The following is a 22,935-nucleotide window of genomic DNA, read 5'->3' on the forward strand; positions in this document are numbered from 1 at the left end:
GATTGTCATCCATGTCTTCTTGGACTCCTACAAGATTCTATATATGGGTATATCCTAGGAGTAGAACCACAGTGTTGTAAGGTATGCAAATATCCCACTTTAGAAAACGAAATGATGCCTAGCTGTATTCCAAAGTGGCTGCAACAATTTACATTTTAACTAGCAAACTAAAGTGATCCTAATGATCCAAATCCCTCCCAAAACTTGGTATTTTAATACTTCTTGAATTTTGCCAACAAAATGAGCATTGTATAGTGTATCTGATTTCCCGTCCCTAAGAAATTAAGCGAAATAAAGAAATGTTTATTTTTTATGCAATGCCTGTTCATATCATATGCCATGTTTCCATTGGGTTGCTTATCATCCTCTTATTGACTTGCAGTTCTTTATAATCTCTTGATATTAACTCTTTGTAGGCTGTATATGCTATACATTTCTTTAGTTTTTATCTTTAAGATTTCTTTTCTTCACTTAGAAAATCCAATTTATCAGGCTGGGCATGGTGGCTCACGTCTGTAATCCCAGCACTTTGGGAGGATGGGTGGGTGGATCACCTGAGGTCTGGCCAACATGGCAAAACCTCAACTCTACTAAAAATACAAAAATTAGCCAGGCATCCTGGCACACACCTGTAATCCCAGCTACTTGGGAGGCTGAGGCTGGAGAATCGTTTGAACTTGGCAGGGAGAGGCGGCAGTGAGTCAAGATCGCACCACTGCACTCCAGCCTGGGCAAAAGGGTTAAGACTGTCTCAAAAAAAAATTTTTTTAACCCAATTTATCAATCTTTTATTTTATTTGGTGCATAGTGCTTTTTATAACCTGTTTATAAAAATCTTTCCCTAGCCAGAAGTCAGAAAGGTATTTATTAATATTTTCTTCTACAAGATTAAAACTTGTGCTTTTGATATTTAACTTCTTAATCCATCTGAAGTTGATTTTGCCATGGTTTACTTTTTTCCCCTACAGGTAAATAATTTTTCCAGCTCCATTATTAAATAGCTCTTCCTTGAGTGAGTATCCCTATTATATATCTAAATGTTGTTTCATTGATCTATTTCTCCCTGTAAAGACAGAGTTAAATCATCTAGTCATTAAAATCACCTGCCTCACAGGCCCTGTCTATACACCTAACAAAAGAAGGCACTGTGACCCACGATAGGCACACAGTGCAATCGTTTACCTCCTCAGTTACCCTCTCCTCAGAGGAAAAAAGTAGTTTCTCCAAGAGGAAAACAGAAGCAGCTAAAAATAACTGCATCCACTAAACAATGCTTGGTTGACTTTTCACCCACTACTGTGAGCCAAATATAGAGTCTGTTAAGAATTTTTAAAACTCCAAATGCTGTGTCTACATTTATGGAAACCTTTGGTCAGGGGTGGCTAGAGAAGAAATGTGCCCATGCACATTTCAGAGATGAATTAGATTAAGATGGGAGCCTCTGAGTAGACACCACCAGCCGTTCTCTGTAAAAAATGGGTTGAAGTTAACATACCCCTAGAGACTGCTTTTTAAAAGAGCCAGGCACAGTGGCTCACACCTGTAATCCCAGCACTTTGGGTGGCCGAGGCAGGCAGATTACTGTGGTTACGAGTTCAAAACCAGCCTTCTAATGCCAGCATGGTGAAATCCCATCTCTACTAAAAATACAAAAAAATTACCCGGGCACTGTGGTCTGTACCTGTAATCCCAGCTACTCGGAAGACTGAGGCAGAAGAATTGCTTAAACCCATGAGGCAGAGGTTGCACTGAGCTGAGACTGCCACTGTACTCCAGCCTGAACAACAGAGCAAGACAGAAAGAAAGAGAAAAAGAGAGAAAGAGAAAAAGAGAGAGAGGGAGGGAGGGAGGAAGAGTATAAAAGAAAGCCATTCAATTACTAGACTCATACTGAGGAATGAGACCCAGGAATCTGGGATCAACTCCCCCTTTGACTGCCACTCTGCATTTCAATAAAAGAAAAGGCTGACCGACTGGCGCCTCCTGATTCACCTTCCTGTAGGTGGCAGGCTTGGTCTTGGGGAAACTCTCCAGAAGACAACGTTTTTACTTAAAACAAGATCAAACCAGAAACCTTTTCCCATGTGATTCCTAAAACTGTAAACCTGAAACCCTTTCATACGTGATTTCTAAGGCTGTAAACCTAAGATGCTTCCATGTGTAATATCTAAAGTATAAGCCTATATAAAAAGGTAGAACCTTCCTTTGTTAAAACAAGCTGAATTTGGACAAATTATTCCTCAGCTCCTGGCTGTAATAAACTCCTTCCTTCCCCATTTGGTGTTTGAGGGCTGATTTCCCATGGCCGCTCCTGCTACAATACAATAGCTTCATGCTGTTTCCTCTTACCATACAGAGGGGTTCTGGCACACAGAAGCAACTTACAAACTACTAGAAACTCCTCATACACCCTCTTTCGCAGCTGACAAGAGGTTACTTCTTACATTAACAACTTTGGGGAGAGTAGCCTGGAAGAAGTACTAAACCCCAAGTGATCAGTTTTCCTCTGTTAACCACCTGCCTCGTTGGGAGGGATTATAGGTAGACTTAGCTGCTCTGAGGTAAGTGATCACATGGATCCCCTAATCCTAAGAAGTCTCCCAAATATCTTCTGCTCAAGGTCACAATGCTCTTTCCCAATGCTGAGTTCCTAATACCAAACAACAGCCAGCCTGTTTCTCTAGTCTATCCTCAAGTTATTCATTGAAAAGGAGTTCAACACACAGATGACTGGAAAAAAGCTATTGAAGGAGTATCCTGAGAAATTGGGGAGGGGAGAGCAAGCAGGAAAGAAGGGTCCAAGATAGAAAAAAAAAAGTGGTACCCCTTTCTTTACTCTAATATCCTTTGCTTAATTCTCTAACATAACTGGATGAAATGTCTCTTTCCTGAACTCAATGAAGCTCCAAAGAGAAGCACAGGACAAAGGACTCCTCACAAAGGCAGCTCAGCACTTTCACTTGCTCAGGGCCAGCTAAGCTCACGTGTTGGTGCAAAAAGGAACAAAAAGCTTTTGACAGACTTCTGATACCCAAAGATGGCAGTAACTGATGAATTCTGATTTGGGGGACTAGGAAATACACACTCTCTGTCCCTCTGTAGAATGTCCTTTTTATAAACCAAACTTGCCCCACCTCACTACCCTGATGATACCCCCTTATACAGTCCCAGGTGAATTTCCCCAGCCCCATCTGATATGATTTGGCTGTGTTCCCACCCAAATCCCATCTTAAATTCTCACATGTTGTGGGAGGGACCCAGTAGCAGGTAGTTGAATCATGGGGGCAGGTATTTCCCATACTGTTCTCATGACAGTGAATTAAGTCTCACAACATCTGATGGTTTGATAAAGGGGAGTTTCCCTGAACAAGCTTTCTCTTTGGGGGCTGCCATCCATGTAAGACATGACTTGCTCCTCTTTGTTTTCTGCCATGATTGTGAGGCCTCCCCAGCCATGTGGAAGTGTTAAGTCCATTAAACCTCTTTTTCTTCCCACTCTCAGGTATGTCCTTAGCAGCAGCATGGAAACAGACTAATACAGTAAATTGATACCAGTAAAGTGGGGCACTGCTTAAAAGATACCCAACAATGTGGAAGCAGCTTTGGAACTGGGTAATAGGGAGAAGTTGGAACAGCTTGGAGGGCTCAGGAGAAGATGGGAAAATGTGGGAAAGTTCAGAACTCCCTAGAGACTTGTTGAATGGCTTTGACCAAAATGCTGATTATGATATAGACAATGAAATCCAGGGTGAGGTGGTCTCACATGGAGATGAGGAACTTGTTGGGAACGGGAGCACAGGTGACTCTTGTTATGTTTTACCAAAGAGACTGGCAGCATTTTGCCCCTGCCCTAGAGATTTGTTGGACTTTGAACTTGAGAGAGATGATCCAGGGTATCTGGTAGAAGAAATTTCTAAGCAGCAAAGCATTCAGGAGGTCTCTTGGGTGCTATTAAAAGCATTCAGTTTTAAAAGGGAAACAGATCATAAAAGTTTAGAAAATTTGCAGCCTGACAATGCCACAGAAAAAAAAATCCCATTTTCAAAGGAGAAAATCAAGCCAGCTACAGAAATTTGCATAAGTAAGGAGGAATGAATGTTAATCCCCAAGACAATGGGGATAAATATCTTCAGGGAATGTCAGAGGTCTTCATGGCTGCCCCTGCCATTATAGGCCCAAAGGCCTGGAAGGAAAAAGTGGTTTCATGGGCCAAGCCCAGGGTCCCTGTGCTGTGTACAGCGTAGTGACTTGGTGCCCTGCATCCCAGCCATTCCAGCTGTGGCTGAAGGGGCTAATGTTGAGCTCCGGCTGTGGCTTCAGAGGATGGACGCCCCACGCCTTGGCAGTGTCCACATGGTGTTGAACCTGCAGGTACACAAAAGTCAAGAATTGCAGTTTGGGAACCTCTGCCTAGATTTTTGAGGATGTATGGAAATGTCTGGATGCCCAGGGAGATGTTTGCTGCTGGGGCAGGGCCCTCATGGAGAACTTCTGCTAGGGTAGTGTGGAAAGGAAATGTGGGGTCAGAGCCCCCATAGAGTCCCTACTGGGACACTGCCTAGTAGAGGTATGAGAAGAGGGCCACCATTCTCCAGACCCCAGAATGGTAGATCAACTGGCAGCTTGCAATGTGTGCCTGGAAAAGCCCCAGACACTCAACACCAGTTTGTAAAAGCAGCTAGGAAGGAGGCTGAACCCTGCAAAGCCATAGGCGGGGAGCTGCCCAAGACCATGGGAACCCACCTCTTGCATCAATGTGACCTGGATGTAAGACATGGAGTCAAAATAGATCATTTTGGAGCTTTAAGATTTGACTGCCCCACTGGCTTTTGGACTTGCATGAGACCTGTGGTACCTTTGTTTTGGCCAATTTCTCCCATTTGGAATGACTGTATTTTTCCAACACCTGTACCCCCTTGTATCTAGGAAGTAACTAACTTGCTTTTGATTTTACAGGCTCGTAAAGAAAGGACTTGCCTTGTCTTAGATGAGACTTTCGACTATGGACTTTTGAGCTAATGCTGAAATGAGTTAAGACTTAGAGGAACTGTTGGGAAGACATTTTTAGTTCTGAAATGTGAGGACATGAGATTTGGGAAGGGCTGGCATGGAATGATATGGTTTTACTGTGTCGCCACCCAACTCTCATCTTAAATTCTCATGTGTTGTGGGAGGGACCCAGTGGGGGGGTGGGCGGTAGTTGAATCATCAGTGGGTCTTTCCTGTGCTGTTTTCACGATAGTAAGTCTCACGAGATCTGATGGTTTTATAAGGGGGAGTTTCCCTGCACAAGCTCTCTCTTTGCCTGCTGCCATCCATGTAAGATGTGACTTGTTCCTCCTTGCCTTACCTATGACTGCAAGGCTTCCCCAGCCACATGTAACTGTAAGTCCATTAAGCCTCTTTCTTTTGTAAATTGCCCAGTCTCGGGTATGTCTTTATTAGCAGTGTAAAAACAGGCTAATATGCTACCCCAAAGCTTCCTTCTAACAGTGTACTTAACAGACACCACATATTTTAAAGATGTGTACCAAAATATCTAAAGTAGTTATCTCTGGGTGGTAAATTTTGAGGTAATTTCAATTTTATTCTTTATGCTTTTGTGCACTGTTAGAATTTTTTACTATAAACGTGTCATTTCTGAGATACTCCAAAGTTGTCTTTCAGAGCCAGCTCTTTTCCCCTAGTTGAAGGTTTTCTGCAGGAACTATACAGGCTGATATCCCAGAGCTTACCTGCTAAAAATCAAGGTAGAAAATATCCAGCTATATAACTGCTCCCACAAATGTGTGATTTTCAGAGGGAAAGTATTAAAGAGCTGGGACTCTGAGATCCAAGACCCAAGAACCACTTATGAAGCACATACAGTTAATTCTAGTGTTCTACTGCCACCATTCCTTCCCAAGCAGACTACAGTGAGAGGCCAGAAGCTCAGATGCAAAGTTTGCAGCAGGGATGGGGAATACAGCAACATGGAGGCTTCAACAGTCCAGAACAGAGAGAACTTTTAGGTATCTTTTTTTAATTTGAGACAGCGTCTCACTCTGTTGCCCAGTCTGGAGTGCAGTGGCGCGATCTCGGCTCACTGCAACCTTCGCCTCCAGGGTTCAAGCAATTCTCCTGCTTCAGCCTCACAAGTAGCTGGGACTACAGGCATGCACCACCACGCCCTGCTAATTTTTTTTTTTTATTATTTTTAGTAGAGACTGGGATTTACCATGTTGACCAGACTGGTCTTGAACTCCTGACCTCAGGTGATCTGCCCACCTCAGCCTCCCAAAGTGCTGGGATTACAGGCATGAGCCACCGCGCCCAGCCAACTTTTGGGTTTCTTAAACAACTCATGGTTTCTTAAACAGTCCCATTAAGAAACCTGCTGGTCTCTCAGAATTCCTTTCATACACCCATATACATGAAGAACACAGAGGCAACAATGTTGAAAGATCTTAGAGGGATCAGAACTTGCCCCAAGTATAAGGAAAGCTGATACCAAAGAGGAAAATGAAGCTGAGAAATCTGGCTTCTTGCTTAGTGGCCTATTTATTAAATTATGCACATAGCTTGCCTTTTTGGCCTTCTACCTTCAACCATTTTTTGTTATACAGAATTATATTTTTTGTACAGAATTATAATTAGGTTGACTAAGTCATATCAATATTAAATACACATTTGTTTAAAGCAAACAACAAAAAGCTCTTGTTTCTCCAGTCTTTGATACCTACTCTTCATGTATATGTATGGTACTAGTAAGCAAGTACACAAAAAAACTCAGTATTATCCAATCTCAATGATTTTATCCATCATTTAGATCTTCTGTTCCTTAATCAATCTTGTTCCATCCCAAAGAGCACAAAGCTCTATAAAGTGAAAGAAGAAAAAAGGGCAAAAATGGAAGAAGCTACAAGGAAGACAAAGAAGACACATTGATTCTAAAACTAAACAAGAGAGAAAAGAGCAGAGAGATGCATTTGACTATAATTTAAATATCACAGGTGCGGTCTAATTATCAGGGACATTCATCAAATATGCTGCCCAGACATGCCCAACAACATAGTGCTACCCAGATCCAGTTCCATGAGAATGCTCTCTTCTTGGGGTCCCTCACTCATATTCCTCAGTTATATATAAAAATCTCTACCCCTAAAGAAATGTTGGTGGAGGGAGAAAACAAAGAGTCATGGTGACACCAGTGTATATATACTCCAAAGACTTCTTCCCAGGCCTTTCTAATGACTAAGAAATTCGAAATAGGAAAGCACTTGCCCCCAGCTAGTTTCATAACAGCCACAAAATAACATACCAGTTCTGTTGGTAATTCTAAAAAAATTAAAAATAAAACGATCTTATTTCTAATCATGCTTTAAATCTACTTTAGAATGAAATAGGAAATACATATTTTAAATCAATTCTTTTCTTAGCCAGGTACAGTGGCTCATGCCTATAATCCCAACACTTTGGGAGGCCAAGGCAGGAGGATTACTTAAGCCCAGTAGTTCGAGACCAGCCTGGGCAACATGGCGAGACCTTGCCTCTATAAAAAATAAAAAACAATTAGCTGGGTGTGGCGGCATGCTCCTGTAGTCCCAACTACTCAGGAGGCTGAGTCAGGAGGCTCACTTGAGCCCAGGAGTTCAAGGCTACAGTAAGCTACGATCATGCTACTGCACCCAGCCTGGGTAACACAGCAAAACACTGTCTCTTAAAAAGCAAAACAAAACAGAAACAATAGTATAAATACAGAAATAACAATGTATGTATGTCAGTTGATAAAGATGATAAGTGTCTCTGGAATGATATAAATTGAACTAAATGTTCATTGTTTTTACTTTTTTCCTGAAAAGTTATTCATATTCACCAAAATAAAAGAAAATAATCTTGGTAACACCATATGTGCTGGGTTCATCCCAAAGCCCTTCTCTCCCCTTCTCACTCACCCAGAGGTACCAATACTTGAGCTCTCACCTCTTGAGGCAGCTCCAGCTTTGACCGGTCATCCAGGCCATTGGAATGTAAGCCCATCAGGTATGGAACAGGAGCATCTAAGAAATGCAGGAGAGAAGCTGGGAGAATAGGGACATAGACATGCTGCCACTGGAAAGGAAACATGAGAGCTGTAATCGTCTCCGCCACAGTCATCAGTCTCTGGTAATCTGGGTCAAAAAAAAAGCACACATACAAATCAGTCGAAAACAAGGCACTTCCTTCCCAAACAGTAAGTTAAAACCTTCAATACAATTTCTTATTTAGAAAGGATTAGGATAAACTTTAGCAAGGGTATGCTCAAAGTGATTCCCTTGAGGGTGTCAGAGAGACAACCAAGAGACCCCTGTGGACCACAAATTGAAATAAACCTACACACACAGGTACTTGCTCATAATAAAATCTAATATGGAAATACAACAAAAATAATTAATGGCATCTTGCTCCAAATACTACGCCAGAATGTGATAGTAGATCCTCTTAAGAAAGAAGGTAAGAGAACGGAACAAAAAGAAAAAACAGTTGGTCTGGGACCCAGTTTAGCATGGAAGCAAAAAGGCTCATTTCTCACTAAGATACTTCTGCAGAACATCCTGTAAGGAGCTTATGTGAGCTTTGCCTGCAAAATCAAGCACAAAGAACTACAAAGCATGCAGAAGCTGATTTTTCCACATTAGCCAAGTCTACCCTATACCTGGCAACCTTTCCTGAATGAAAACAGCATAAAAATGTTATTTTAACATTTCAATAAAAAGCTTCCCTAGAGGCTGGATGCAGTGGCTCACGCCTGTAATCCCAGTATTTTGGATCACCTGAGGTCAGCAGTTTGAGACCACACTGGCCAACTAGCTGTACTCCAGCCTAGGTGACAGAGCTATACTTCTTCTCAAAAAAAAAAAAAACTTCCCTAGAACTTGAAAGACCCAGGATTGACTTTCGTGATTCAAAACTCTTGTTACAGGTCAGAGACTATAGCCTGAAGGGAAATCTTGTGATCAATATTTGGCTGCTCTTCAGAATGTAATTTCTAGCTCTTTAAAAAAAAAAAAAAAAAAAAAAAGAGTAATATATTGGTAAAGCCAAAAAAACTGACTGGTTAAAGCTGAAATTTGACAAATTACTATTCACAAATATGATGGTTTCAGGCATTTAAGAACAAAGCAGAAACATACATTTTTAAATCATATAAGTAAAATTTTTCTGGAATGGGTGGTTTTAAATGAGCTGTCACAGGAATTAAAATGATTTTACATGCTAAAAATTCGCCCTACCATTTAAATCACAGCTTGGTTCATAAAGTAGCTGTAAGTAACAAAAACTTTCTAGGAAATGAGAAAGTCTCAGTAGAAAGGGAGTGGAAGCTGAAAAGCAGAAGTTGAGCAAAACATCCTACATTTGCTCACTAATAAAGCTTTGAAAGTTGCCTATCACCTTGCTCCTAGATAATCAAAGAAGAGCATAACCTGTAAATAACTTTACTAGTGTGATAAACATATATATTTGTTCTCTTCCCTGGTTCCTGAAACACACAGCTCCTAAAACCCTTGGAATCTACTGGGCATTAAGAATCTCTTTTAAGTGACATTGTCTCCCTTAAATGCACCAGGTCCATTTTTATGACTTGTATGTGCAGATAAAGACATCAGGCTTGGGACTACTCTATAAATAAGTCCCCTCTAAACAAACCGCAGGCAGCTCCTACATATTTACAAACACTTATAAACTGTCCGGGCAAGTTGCAAAACAATGATTAATTAGTATGCTCCCATTTGTGTTCTTTTTAAAAAGTATATGCATAGTATGTACACGGCTGTATCTACAAGGAAACAGAAAACAGTGAAGAAGAACCAGGGAGCAGAAATAGAAGTCGTACACTTCATTGTACACTCTTGTAATGTTGTACATTTCTACCCTTCATTTTACACTCTTGAAATCCTGTTTTTCAAGTTAGTTTACACTCTTGGAATGCCTTTTTTCAAGTGAGTGAGTGAGTGAGTAAGTTATTTGGAGACAGAGTCTTGCTCTGTCGCCCAGGCTGGAGGGCAGTGGTGTGATCTCTGCTCACTGGAAGCTCCGCCTCCTGGGTTCAAGCGATTCTCGTGCCTCAGCCTCTTGAGTAGCTGCGATTACAAGTGTGCACCATCATGCCCAGCTAATTTTTTGTATTTTTAGTAGACATGGGGTTTTACCATGTTGGCCATGCTGGTCTTGAGCTTCTGATCTCAAGTGATCTGTCCTCCTTGGCCTCCCAAAGTGCTGGGATTATAGGCATGAGCCACCACACCCGGCCTCAACTTTTATTTTAATATACCATACATCTTTCATAGTGTATTTGTATAATTTAAAGAATATTTACATTAATACATGTGTATTCAACACCTAACATAAAAAATAGTACATTGGGCCAGGCGTGGCGGCTCATGCCTGTAAACCCAGCACCGTGGGAGGCAGAAGAAGAGAGCAGATTGCTTGAGGTCAGGAGTTTAAGACCAGCCTGGCCAACATAGCAAAACCCCATCTCTACTAAACATGCAAAAAGTAGCTGGGTATGGTGGTGTGTGCCTATAATCCCAGTTACTCAGGAGGCTGAGGCAGGAGGATTGATTTAACCTGGGAGGCTGAGGTTGTAGTAAGCCTCCTAGGCAACCTAGGCAACAGAGTGAAACTCCATCTCAAAAAACAAAAGAAAAAGGACGTTATTAAAAACACTGGAAAAGACGGCATTTTTAAAAATTAAGAGATTACTTCTCAGATGCAGAATACTAGATCAAAGAAAAAGGGGCTGGGTGCAGTGGCTCACACCTGTAATCCCAGCACTTTTGGAGGCCAAGGCAGGCAGTTCACTTGAGTTCAGGAGTTTCAGACCAGCCTGGCCAACATGGCAAACCCCATCTCTACTAAAAGTACAAAAATCAGACAGGTGTGGTGGCACATACCTGTAATCCCAGCTACTTGGGAGGCTGAGGTATGAGAGTTACTTGAACTTGGGAGGTGGAGGCTGCAGGGGACCAAGATAGCGCCACTGCACTCCAGCCTGGGTGACAGAGAGAGACCTTGTCTTAAAAAAAAGGAGTGGGGGGGACTTTCAACTTTCTCTGCATTATTTGTGCACATCGTATTTATTTCTATTTGTTTTTAAAAACTATTATTTTCATTAAAGATACACAAAAAATTTGATATCCAGCTACATATAGAGAGGGGAAAATATTTGATTCCCTGTGGAACTGTTTTGATTTTATGCCTTAAGCATTTATTATTTTTACAGTAAATGACTACTTTAAATAGTAAAATATCATTAGAGATTTCTCATTAACCTTTACTTAGCCAGGTCACTTTACTGATTGATACTGCCCACTCTGAGTAAAGCATACATTGCTCCCACTCATTTGTTCCCAAACCTGTGCTAGCTGAACTTACTACTGGATTATATAACATAACCAAATATAGTGTACATAAATGGCAAACTCTGAGGGCAAAAAGAAAGAATGGCTATTTCTCTGAAAACAGAATTAAATGCTTTTAAAAGACTCAGTAATGCGAAGTCACTAAAAAAAACACTGTATTGAATTAGGCATATAATGAAGCAATTAAGAATAAAAAACTAGTGCTCACTTCGACAGCACATATACTAAAATTGGAAAGATATAGAGAAGATTAGCATGCCCCCTTCGCAAGGACGACATGAAAATTTGTGAATCGTTCCATATTTAAAATTATTCTAAAAAAAATAAAAATAAAAATAAATACTAGGGAACACTACAAAAATCTAGAGGTAGTCTCTACTCTTGTTCTTTGGCAAGGTTCTTTATCACTCCACTTTACAAAAAAAGAGGAATTAGGGCCGGACGCGGTGACTCACGCCAGTAATCCTGGCACTTCGGGAGGCCTAGGCGGGTGGAGGTCAAGAAATCGAGACCATTCTGGCCAACATGGTGAAACCCTGTGCCTACTAAAAATACAAAAATTAGCTGGGCGTAGTGGCATGCACCTGTAGTCCCAGCTACTCGGGAGGCTAAAGAAGGAGAATCGCTTAAACTTGGGAGGCAGAGGTTGCAGTGAGCTGAGATCACGCCACTGCACTCCAGCCTGGCGACAGAATGAGACTACCTCTCAAAACAACGACAACAACAACAACAAAAGTAACAAGAAAATCTAGTCAATGCATTATGGGTGTGGTTTATGCAAGAAAAACAATGCAGATATCTGATTTGTGATTTCGTAATCATGGGAAATGGCTGGACTCTTCAACAAAGATTATTGACTATACAGTTGTATGTATTAAGTTAAATTACTTAGGCCAGGTGCGGTGGCTCACACCTGTAATCCCAGCACTCTGGGAGGCCAAGGCCAGTGGATCACCTGAGATCAGGAATTCGAGACCAGCCTGGCCAACATGGTGAAACCTCATCTCTACTAAAAATACAAAAATTAGCCAGGCTTGGTGGCGTGCACCTGTAGTCCCAGCTACTCAGGAGGCTGAGGCAGGAAAATCATTTGAACCCAAGAGGCAGATGTTGCAATGAGCTGAGATCCTGCCATTGCACTCTAGCCTAGGCAACAAGAGGGAAACTCTGTCTCAAAAATAATTTAAAAATAAATTTAATTATAAAATTTAATCATAAATTTATAATTTAATTATAAAATGTAATCATAAATTTATAATTTAATTATAAAATTTAATTATAAACTTATAATTTAATTATAAAATTTAATTATAAAATTAATTGTATATATCATTTTTAGGATTCTGTGACGTAACTGTTTTGGTTTCCACTTCAGATAAAGAGCTTCTGTTCTGCATATAATTTTAAAATAAGGCCAGATGCAGTGGCTTATGCCTATAATCCCAGCACTTTGGGAGGCCAAGAAAGGCAGACTGCTTGAGCCCAGGAGTTCGAGATCAGCCTGGGCAACATGGCAAAACCTTTTCTCCACAAAAAAATACAAAAACTAGCCAGACACAGCAGCATGTGCCTGTAGACCCAGCTATCTAAGAGGCTAAGACAGGAGGATCATCGGAGTCTGGGAAAGTCAAGGCTGCAGTGAGTCACGACTGTGTCACTGCACTTCAGGTGACAAAATGAGACCCTGTCTCAAAATACAGTAATAATAATAATTTTTAAACAACCAATTAAAAATTGTGCTATTGAAAAAACACTATTTCTATATGAACTAAAGAATAAGTCGTATCCAGAAGCAAATAAAATGACCTATACCAAAAAGAAAACACAGTTTAAAACTGCCAATTCAATATTCCAAAAGGTTACACTTTCAGAATCTTACAATTCAGCCTGCATTCCTTTTCCCTCAGTAACACTCCTTTTCTATTCGGAAGGCAGGACATGCAGCAGCCAAAACCAACTGCTGTGGTGATAGCTTGTTTTTGGCCAGAGTGATTTTTATCCACACAAGGAAGATGCCTTTGAATCATTAATAAAAACTACTTGAAGAAAACCAACCTAAATTGTTTAAAGCACTCTATTAACAACAAAAAGCATAATTTACATCCAATGAAAAGTAATCCACTCCACTTTGGCCTCAGCCAGGCTCGGCAATATCCAGGAAATTTCTGGAAAAAGCTTTCTCTTGTCCATGTTCAGCATGACTTTAGGTCCTAAGTTCAATTCAATTCTACATACTAACCATCTCAATTACATTAGAACCTCTTACAAAATTCTTATCATGGATACAAGAACCCATATTTTAGGAAATACAGAAGCAGCTCAGATGGAAGAATGTTATTTCTCCACTGTGTTCATCATATTTGTTTCAATCCTCCTTTCCTTGCCTCTAAACAACTCCCACACACACACTGCATTATAGGTACCTAAAAGCCTACTGTATCTTCTAACACTCTATATAGTTTGGTTTCCTCCTCTCTGTTCTGTTCTAAACCAGAGTTCTTCCATATTTAACTAAGTTTCATTTCAAATTATTTTTATGAAGCTCCAGCCAAGAAATAGCTAGGAAAGCAATATGATTTGTCCGAGTCTATATTTCACCCAGAGACAGGAGGCTGTAACTTCATATCTTAAACTGTAAGTTGCAAAGTGAAGCCTCGGGAACTACATTTAGCCAACAGATAATGTTTGGCCTGCAGTGTTTAAGAAGAACATTGTTGCCAATACTTAAAAATCAGAGATTTCATATAAAAAATCTGGGTCCTCATGAAATACTGGAATATTTAGTCACATAAGGCCAGTATACGCACAGGGAATTAACTGGAGCTAATTCATAGCTGTCCACTTTATATGAGGTATGTGCTCTTTCAATCCCAGCATTTCAGGAGGCCAAGGCGGGCAGATCACCTGAGGTCAGAAGTTCAAGACCAGCCTGGCTGGTCAACATGTTGAAACCCCATCTCTACTTAAAAAAAAAAAAAAAAAAAAATTAGCTGGGCATGGTGGTAGGTGCCTGCAATCCCAGCTACTGAGGAGGCTGAGGAAGGAAAACTGCTTGAACCCGGGAGATGGAGGCTGCAGTGAGCCAAGATTGTGGCAGTGAGCCAAGATTGTGGCACTGTACTCTAGCCTGGCTGACAAAGCAAGACTCCATTTCAAAAAAAAAAAAAAAAAAAAACCAACATTTTGCCAGCTTAGGCAATAAAGCCAGACCCTAGTTCTACTAAAAACAATTTTTTTTTTTTAATTAGCCAGGCATGGTGGTGGGCACCTGTAGTTCCAGCTACTTGGGTGGCTACGACAGGAAGATCACTTGAGCCCATGATATCAAGACTGCAGTGACCCATTATTGTGTCACTGCACTCTAGCCTGGGCAACAGAGTAAGGTCTTATTTCTTTAAATAAATAAATAAATAATTTATTTAACGCTGGTCACAGTGGCACCTGTAATCCCAGCACTTTGGGAAGCCAAGGCAGGAGGCTGAACCCAGGAGTTTGAGATCAGCCCGGGCAATATAGTGAGACCCCATCTTCACAAAAAATAAAAAATTAATCAGGCATGGTGGTACGTGCCTGTAGTCCCAGCTACTCAGGAAGGTGAGGCGGGAGGATCGCTTGAGCACAGGAGGACGAGGCTGCACTGAGCCATAATGGCACCACGGAACTCCAGCGTGGGCAACAGAGTGAGATCCTGCCTCAAAAGGGGAAAAAAGAAAATAAGAAAATCACCATTTTCAACCATCCTAGAAATAACTAATTCAGAATATAATCATCAGTAGATGCTAAACTATTAGGCATCTGTAAACTACAAATATGATACAAAAAATAAAAACTTTTTAAAAAGATTAGGCAAAACTTTAAAAAAGAACAAAATAATTAGTTTCAAAGTATCTCCTCACAACTTACATGTTAATTACCAAGGGAAAAATTGTAACTTTTCAGTTAAGAAACTGCAGACACCATCTTAACCAAGTGAGCAGATTAGTATCACCAAATATGGGACAAAATGACATCATATGCCTGCCTCCTATAACCACGAAAACTGACAGTATGTGCCTCCTAATAGAGAGAAGAACAACATCACTTCTATGGTATTTCAGGCAAAAATTTATAATCTGAATCTCATCACAAGAAAACATTAGACAAAACCAAATTAAGGGACATTCTATAAGATAACTTGCTTGTATTCTTCAAAACGTCTATGTCATGAAAGACAAAGGCTGAGAAACTCACAACTAAAAGCAATGCATGATATTGCACTAGATCCTGAATAAGTTTTTTTTTGTTTTTTTTTTTTTTTTGAGACGGTGTCTTGCTCTGTCGCCCAGGCTGGACTGCAGTGGCTCGATCTCGGCTCACTACAACCTCCGTTTCCTGGGTTCAAGCGATTATCCTGCCTCAGTCTCCCGAGTAGCTGGGATTACAGGCACATGCCACCATACCTGGCAAATTTTTTGTATTTTTAGTAGAGACAGGGTTTCACCATGTTAGCCAGGATGGTCTCAAACTCCTGACCTCGTGATCCACCTACCTCGACCTCCCAAAGTGCTGGGATTATGGGCGTGAGTCACTGAGCCTGGCCAGAAACTTTTAAAAATTCCCATAACAGACATTACTGGGTACTAGAAAAACTTTAATATAGTATTGTATCAATGCTAGATTTCCCAAATTTAATCAAAGACAGTTACTTAAGAGAATGTTTTTATTCTTAGGAAATAAACATTTGAGAATTTAGGAATCTGCAACAACTCTCAATGGTTAATAACTCTCTATGTTCATACAGAGAGAGAGATGGTAATAAAGGAGAGAGATGGTAATAAAGGAAATTAGGCAAATGTTAACAACCGGCGAATTTGGGATAGGGTATACAAGAGTCTCTTGAATACTCCTTGCAACTCTTCCATAAACTAGAAATTATTTTAAAATTAAAAATTAAAAAAATTAAAACCTCTGATGGCTATCCATCTAAGAGTAAAAGCCAAAGTCCTTACAATGGCCTACAAGATTCTATACAATCTGGCCTCCTGCTAAGTCTCTAACACCATCATCTACTATACTCCTGCTCATTCACTGCATTCCATCCACCCAGCTTCCTTATTTTTGAAAACATGAAGCACATTCTTGTCTTAGACCATTTGTAGTTCCTGTGCCCTTTGCCGGAAATACTTTTCCTACAGATATTAACAGGTCACTCAGAGATGCCTACCTAACGACCCTGCTAAAAACCGGAACTTCTCTTCCCCAAATACTATACCTTTCTCTGTTCTATTTTTCTTTACAACCCTTAAGTACCTTACAAACAACATATTTTATGTATTTATTTAATCACCTCTCTTCCCCACTAAAATTTAAGTTCCACTATAGCAACAATTTTTCTCTCTTGTCCACCACCACTCTTGAAACAATGTCTAGCACATAGGCACTCTCAGTAAATATGTACTGGATGAAGGAATTTCATGTTACTAGCCTAGCTTATCAAGTAAGCATATGTTTCTTTCTGATCTACTTTACTATTTTGTCCAAATATGCTGCTCACACTCAAACTCTCATTTATAAAAACAATTCAGTTAAGCAAACAACAAAAAGAAGCAACACATCCACATTTTCTCAAATATATTTTCTCAATCTATAAAGGATTATCCTTTGTGAAAAGGCAGAAATAGCTCCACAGAATGACAGAACAGAATTGATGGAACATCGGCTTCCTGTGACCATCACCTCCTACTCACCCCTCTTTTCAGCTTAAATCAGAAGGGACATCAGGAAGCAGTGTTCCCCTCCAAGAGTGAATGCCCAGCAAAAGGCCATGAAGACAGTTAATCAGAAATATTGGTCCTCTCATGTTCATCAATTTGCCATCCACCACCTACCTGCAAAAAATCTGGGTTTTGCTCAAACTGTAATAGTTTTTAACCTTTACAGTCGGCACCACTGTATCTGAACATGAAAAGAAAGGAAGCTTTAGGTAGGTAGGAAGCTCTAGTAAGCATTGACTTACGCTGTGAGTAGAGCAGGATTTGAAACTCCAAAAGGGCACAAGTAAAAAGTTGAAATACATTCTCTACCCCGAGCAGTTCGAAAACCTCTTTGACAGGAAAGTCAAATAGGGGAAGCTCATTGGTACTTGGTCTCTGGCAGATTATTGGCCCATAGACCCCAGAAAACTTCAAGGACCGGCCAGGAGGTGGGAGTGGCACCTCGTAGAGTACGTTGTATATGTAGCTCTCAAGGGGCAGTGGAGGGGGCTGAGGTGAAGTGACTGCCTGGTGGAGTTGCTCCAGCACACTCCGACATGCCTTCATAAAAGACATGGGCGTGATGAGGCAGATGCATTTAGAGACATAGAGAGTGTCCCGGCTAATGTCATAGGAGTTGAAGCGCTGCAGTTTGGTCACAGGAGTGTCTTCACCATCCTCCATGCCGCTCAGGTCTCTGCCATCAGCAGGGGAAGCATGCAGGACATCATACTCAGCATTGTGCATGTGGTAGAGGGTCTGCATTGCACTGCAGATCTGCTTGCTAGTCACCTCTTCATAAAATGTGAGGGCAAACCCAAATGTCCGAGAGCCATCCTCCCTTGTGATAAGAAAGGCGTGGAATTGGGGCTCCCTGGGATCAGCCTGGGTCTTGAATGCCAGCCCTTTGGGCATACATAGCTGCAAAAGACAAGAAGGCAACAAGCAGTGAGAACACTCACTGGCGGTTCTCTTTTCAGAACACCATCACGATTTATTTATTTACAGAGCACCTACTAAGCTGAGTATTTATCTGGCTTAAAACTCTCTCTTTCTAATGCAAGACACGCAAGTAAATAAAATCATAATGCGGTCATCAAGGATAATCAGAAGTATATACAAAGTACTATGGGAACACAGAACAGACAACTCAGCCTGGGAATATCAGAAAAAGCTTCAAAAATGGGCCAGGCACAGTAGCTCACGCCTGTAACCCCAGCACTTTGGGAAGCCAAGGCAGGTGGATTGCTTGAAGCCACGAGTTCAAGACCAGCCTGGGCAACATGGCAAAACCCTGTCTCTACTAAAAATACAAAAATTAGGCAGGTATGCTGGGTGCACACTTATAATTCCAGCTACACAGGAGGTTGAAGCTTGAAAAATCACTTGACCCAGTTGGCAGAGGTTGCAGTGAGCCAAGATCATGCTCTGCACTCCAGCCTGAGCGACAGAGCAAGACTCTGTCACCAAAAAAAGGTAATGTTAGAGTTCAACAGGTACACAAGGGATAGAAGAGTATTTCAGGGACAAGAAGAAAAGGCACAAAGACACGGACATAAAAGAAAACTTAGAGAATTTAGGAAATGGTAGGTGTTAAGCATGACAGCATGACAGAGAGCAAGATATGTAACTTAGGAGATGATGCTAGAAATATATTTAAAAACCAGATAGATGCAACTTTATACCTAAAAATAAAACAAACTTGTAAATAATTTTGGACTATCACCTCACAAAATTTTGTCATTAGTAAAACTTCTTTTCACATCAAAAAGTATGTTCATTTCATATAAACCAAGGAGATGACATAATCAGGATAAAGATGTACTGTTTTCACTCTAATTCAGATGGGTTATAATAAAGAAACTTGGAAGTTAATCAAACTGACCTGAATCAGTTCCCATTTTCCAGTTTTACATGAACCTGGCTATACAAATGCCTGGGTTAACAAATACAAGGACCTATATTATGTTATATCCATTAGCCTTAAACTTGAATTCCCAAAGACTAGGTATTTCTGTTAAAATGAAATAAACACTGGACTAGGAGTCAAAAAACTTAAGGCTCTCTAAGACAGTTTCTTCATCTGTGAAATAATAATACAGTTTCCTCTGCCTACTTCTCAGGGTTTTTTGTGAGCATCAAACAAGACCATCCTGTTAAAACTACAGAATGCTATTTAAAATCTAATAGAATTAGCCGGGCGTGGAAGCGCATGCCTGTAATCCCAGCTACTTGGGAGACTGAGGCAGGAGAATCACTTGAACCCGGGAGGTGGAGGTTGCGGTGACCCAAGTTAGCACCACTGCACGCCAGGCTGGGCAACAAGAGTGAAACTCTGTCTCAAAAAAAAAGAGTCAGTAGAAAATCTAATAGAAAGGCCAGTGTGATGGCTCACGCCTATAGTAGTAACACTTTGGAAGGTCAAGGTGGGCAGGTTGCTTGAGCCCAGGAATTTGAGAACAGCCTGGACAATATGGCAAAACCCTTTTTCTATAAAAAATATACAAAAATTAGCTGGGCATAGTGTCACACACCAGTACTCCCAGCTACTTGGGTGACTGAGGTGGGAGGATCACTTGAGCTAAGGAGGATGAGACTGCAGTGAACCGAGATCACACCACTGCTCTCCAGCAACCTGGGCAACAGAGTGAGACCCTGTCTCAAAAACAAATGTAATAAAGGCAGTACAAAGATAAGGTTAAGAGCAGAGGTCTGGAATCAGACTACAGCGTTCAAACTCCAACTCAACTACTTATTAGCCATGTGAGCTTGAATACATTACCTAACCTCTTTGGATCTTAATTTCCTCATCTGTAAAATATGTATGTGTGTATGTGTTTATTTAAAACTACCTACGTAAGGAGTATTGTTAATTAAATAAGTTAATTCATGTAAAATGTTTAATAGAGCGTCTATTGGTACAGGGTGAATATTCAATAAAGGTTAGTTTACTCTATATAGTGGTATATTCTTCCACATGAGATTTTAAATGCTGTCTTTTCTAAAATTATGACAAAACAAAAAAATGAAAATAAAATTATGAAACAAAAATACCTACTTCTGTCATATACCTCAGATATATACAGTGCAGAATAAGAGAAAACAATTTTAAACTAATGAAGTTTAAAATTCACTCATCACATAATCTCAGTGCAATAATCAATAGCTCAGGGCCACAAAATAAGTTCACTGACACAATACTATCTATTTCTCTGACACAATAGAAACACATTATAGCTTTTATTGTATTTAATATATTCTGAATATTTGATATATTGACCAAAATGCAGAATAATAATATGCATTATAAACCTTTCTTCAGGCCAGGCGCGGTGGCTGACGCCTGTAATCCCAGCACTTTGGGAGGCCGAGGCGGGTGGATCACGAGGTCAAGAGATCGAGACCATCCTGGTCAACATGGTGAAACCCCGTCTCTACTAAAAATACAAAAAATTAGCTGGGCATGGTGGCGCGTGCCTGTAATCCCAGCTACTCAGGAGGCTGAGGCAGGAGAATTGCCTGAACCCAGGAGGCGGAGGTTGCAGTGAGCCGAGATCGCGCCATTGCACTCCAGCCTGGGCAACAAGAGCGAAACTCCGACTCAAAAAAAAATAATAAAAAAAATAATAATAAACCTTTCTTCAAAAGTTATTGGTATTTGGTGAGATCACTGCTATCACAGCCTGAACTCACAATCCTATTATAAATTACTCTGTAAATTATCACTTACTATGGCTAACAAATACTAACCATTCCTACCGCATCTTGGTCAAAGGGATTCCATTCTACGTTCTCAGGATATCGTGCAAGAACCTTAGACTTGAATGTTCGTCTCAATGGTGTCTGTTCAAAATTTTCCCCTGTAAGAAAAAGAATGAAGCAAATCATCTCTACAAAGTCCCTTTAAGTCACAAGGTTATTAATGTCTGAGCTTGGTAGTCCAGCAAGGTACAGAAATGAAGGCAAGGGGGTTAGTATGCCAACCATCTAAGAATAGGAAAGGTATTAAAGTTATTAGGTCAGTAAAAAGCTGAAAAAGCATGGTTAATGTTAGATATCACTAGCTATCAGTTCTTCTTCAAAATGAAATTATTACTACAAATCCAACAGTTAACTTTCTTGGGAGACAGTGAGAAAGCACAAGGAATGATAAGGATTGTATCCATCTTTTTTTTTTTCCCCTAAAAGCCACATTTAATTTGCTTAAAGTCAACCAAAAACATCATAGAAGCATATTTTACTTAAAATTCAGAATAAACTACACGTTTCAATGATCTCTGGAAAAAATACAAAGAAGCTAAAAGATGTAAGAACATTAACAAAGCAGATTTCAGGGTAAACCTAATGAGATACTCTGTCAATTCAGAATCACTTGAAATTTCAGGAATTCTCCTTTGTTTTCTCATTCCCCCTCCTAAAAACACTAGAGTATACTGAAATAAGAATATTAAAATGAAGAGAGAAAGAACCAAAGAACCCACCACCTAGAGGGATATAAATCTGAAAAATCTAGTGGCCAAAAAAATCACAAGAAAGTTAGAAGGTCAAAGGTTACAAAATGCCACTGGAGAGACATATGTAAGAACCATTAGAAAGCTTTGGGTATTCTCAATTTTGTTTTGTTTTTACCTTCAGTCGTACTTGAAATGAAAGGGCTGGCACCATCCCTGGCTTTAGAAGCCTGTATGTACTGGCATAATGCTATATGATAAACGAAATAACAGAGTATTACAATAAAGCAGTGTTATTCAAACTTTTTTGACCATTATTCCAGTACAAATTACATTTTACATTATGAAGCAATAAACACATACATGTATGTGTATACACAAATTTAACTAAAACAAAAAATTTCACAAAACAATACTTACCTTTATATAATGTCCTCTCCTATTTCCTACTCTATATCATTAAAACAAAAAATGCTGACTGCAGGCCTACTAATGATCACAATTCAGTTTGAAAAACATTATAATACAGTATAGTAGAATGAAGAGCTCAACTGATACCAAATTACTGTAAAGTCACTAGTGCTTTATCTGAAAGTATACTGCCCAAATATTGCTTTACCTAAGGAAATAGGGAGTGCAGAACAAATTAAATGCATATAAACAGTTCAAACAAATAAATTTTAGGTGTCTTGGAATATATGGGAAACATAACCAAGGACAATTCAATTGAATTCAATACCTGTTTACTGAGTAATCAAGGGACTTAGATACTGTGGGGACTAGAGATGAACCAGACAAAATATGTACCCTCAATGATCTCAATATATGTACCCTCAATGATCACAGGATGAGATGCACCTGAAGTCAGAAAGTCCCTTACCCTAAATCAATCCCAGAGGCACCTCAAAAGTTTCTAAAAGAGAAAAGTTTATAATAATTGTAAGGTACCTGTACCAGAAACTAATAATAATTCCAGTCAGAAAATTATTGCTTTTATAACTATAATCTCTCCTCTATTTTCTCTGAGATTTTGTCCATCATCAGAAGCAGCAGCTCACTTACTCACAATTTGCAAATTCTGATAGGACTCAACCTTCTTTCTGTTATTAAAAGCAAGTGCCACAATTTCATTCCTTTTATTTCCTGATCCCTTCTTCCAAACAAATTCTTCTAAAACTTCCTTTTTGAGCAAATTTCATTCCTCAAAATACATTTGGTAATCTTCACTACAGAAGATTGGCAAAAATCAGCAGGCAGCTGGTAATAGCTGCAGCAACAAAGGCCTACAGCTTATGTAGAGCTAGGCTCAGAGCTTTCAGTAACACCTGCAAACAGCCCACCCATGGTAAGCCTGCACTTACTGTACAA

The 22,935-nt window shown here is 40.0% G+C and overlaps 1 protein-coding gene and 1 non-coding gene across 2 annotated transcripts in view; one reads left to right on the forward strand and one right to left on the reverse strand.

Moving 5' to 3' along the window:
• The window catches only part of DENND5A (DENN domain containing 5A), a 123,586-nt gene that overhangs the window by 53,988 nt on the left and 46,663 nt on the right, over nucleotides 1-22,935 (reverse strand). The window contains exons 2-5 of the mRNA XM_032240510.1: nucleotides 21,746-21,817; nucleotides 20,867-20,976; nucleotides 17,380-18,037; nucleotides 7,930-8,150 (exon numbers count right to left, since the gene is read on the reverse strand). Of these exons, the coding sequence (XP_032096401.1) occupies nucleotides 7,930-8,150; nucleotides 17,380-18,037; nucleotides 20,867-20,976; nucleotides 21,746-21,817 (1,061 nt within the window). The remainder of the gene's footprint in view (nucleotides 1-7,929; nucleotides 8,151-17,379; nucleotides 18,038-20,866; nucleotides 20,977-21,745; nucleotides 21,818-22,935) is intronic.
• On the forward strand, nucleotides 11,585-11,691 carry LOC116525378. The gene has a single exon (XR_004257663.1). It is a non-coding gene; the product is annotated as a U6 spliceosomal RNA (small nuclear RNA).

Source organism: Sapajus apella, unplaced genomic scaffold (assembly GCF_009761245.1).
Source record: "Sapajus apella isolate SASKATOON/1434 unplaced genomic scaffold, GSC_monkey_1.0 scaffold47, whole genome shotgun sequence".
NCBI classification, from domain to species: Eukaryota; Metazoa; Chordata; class Mammalia; order Primates; family Cebidae; genus Sapajus; species Sapajus apella.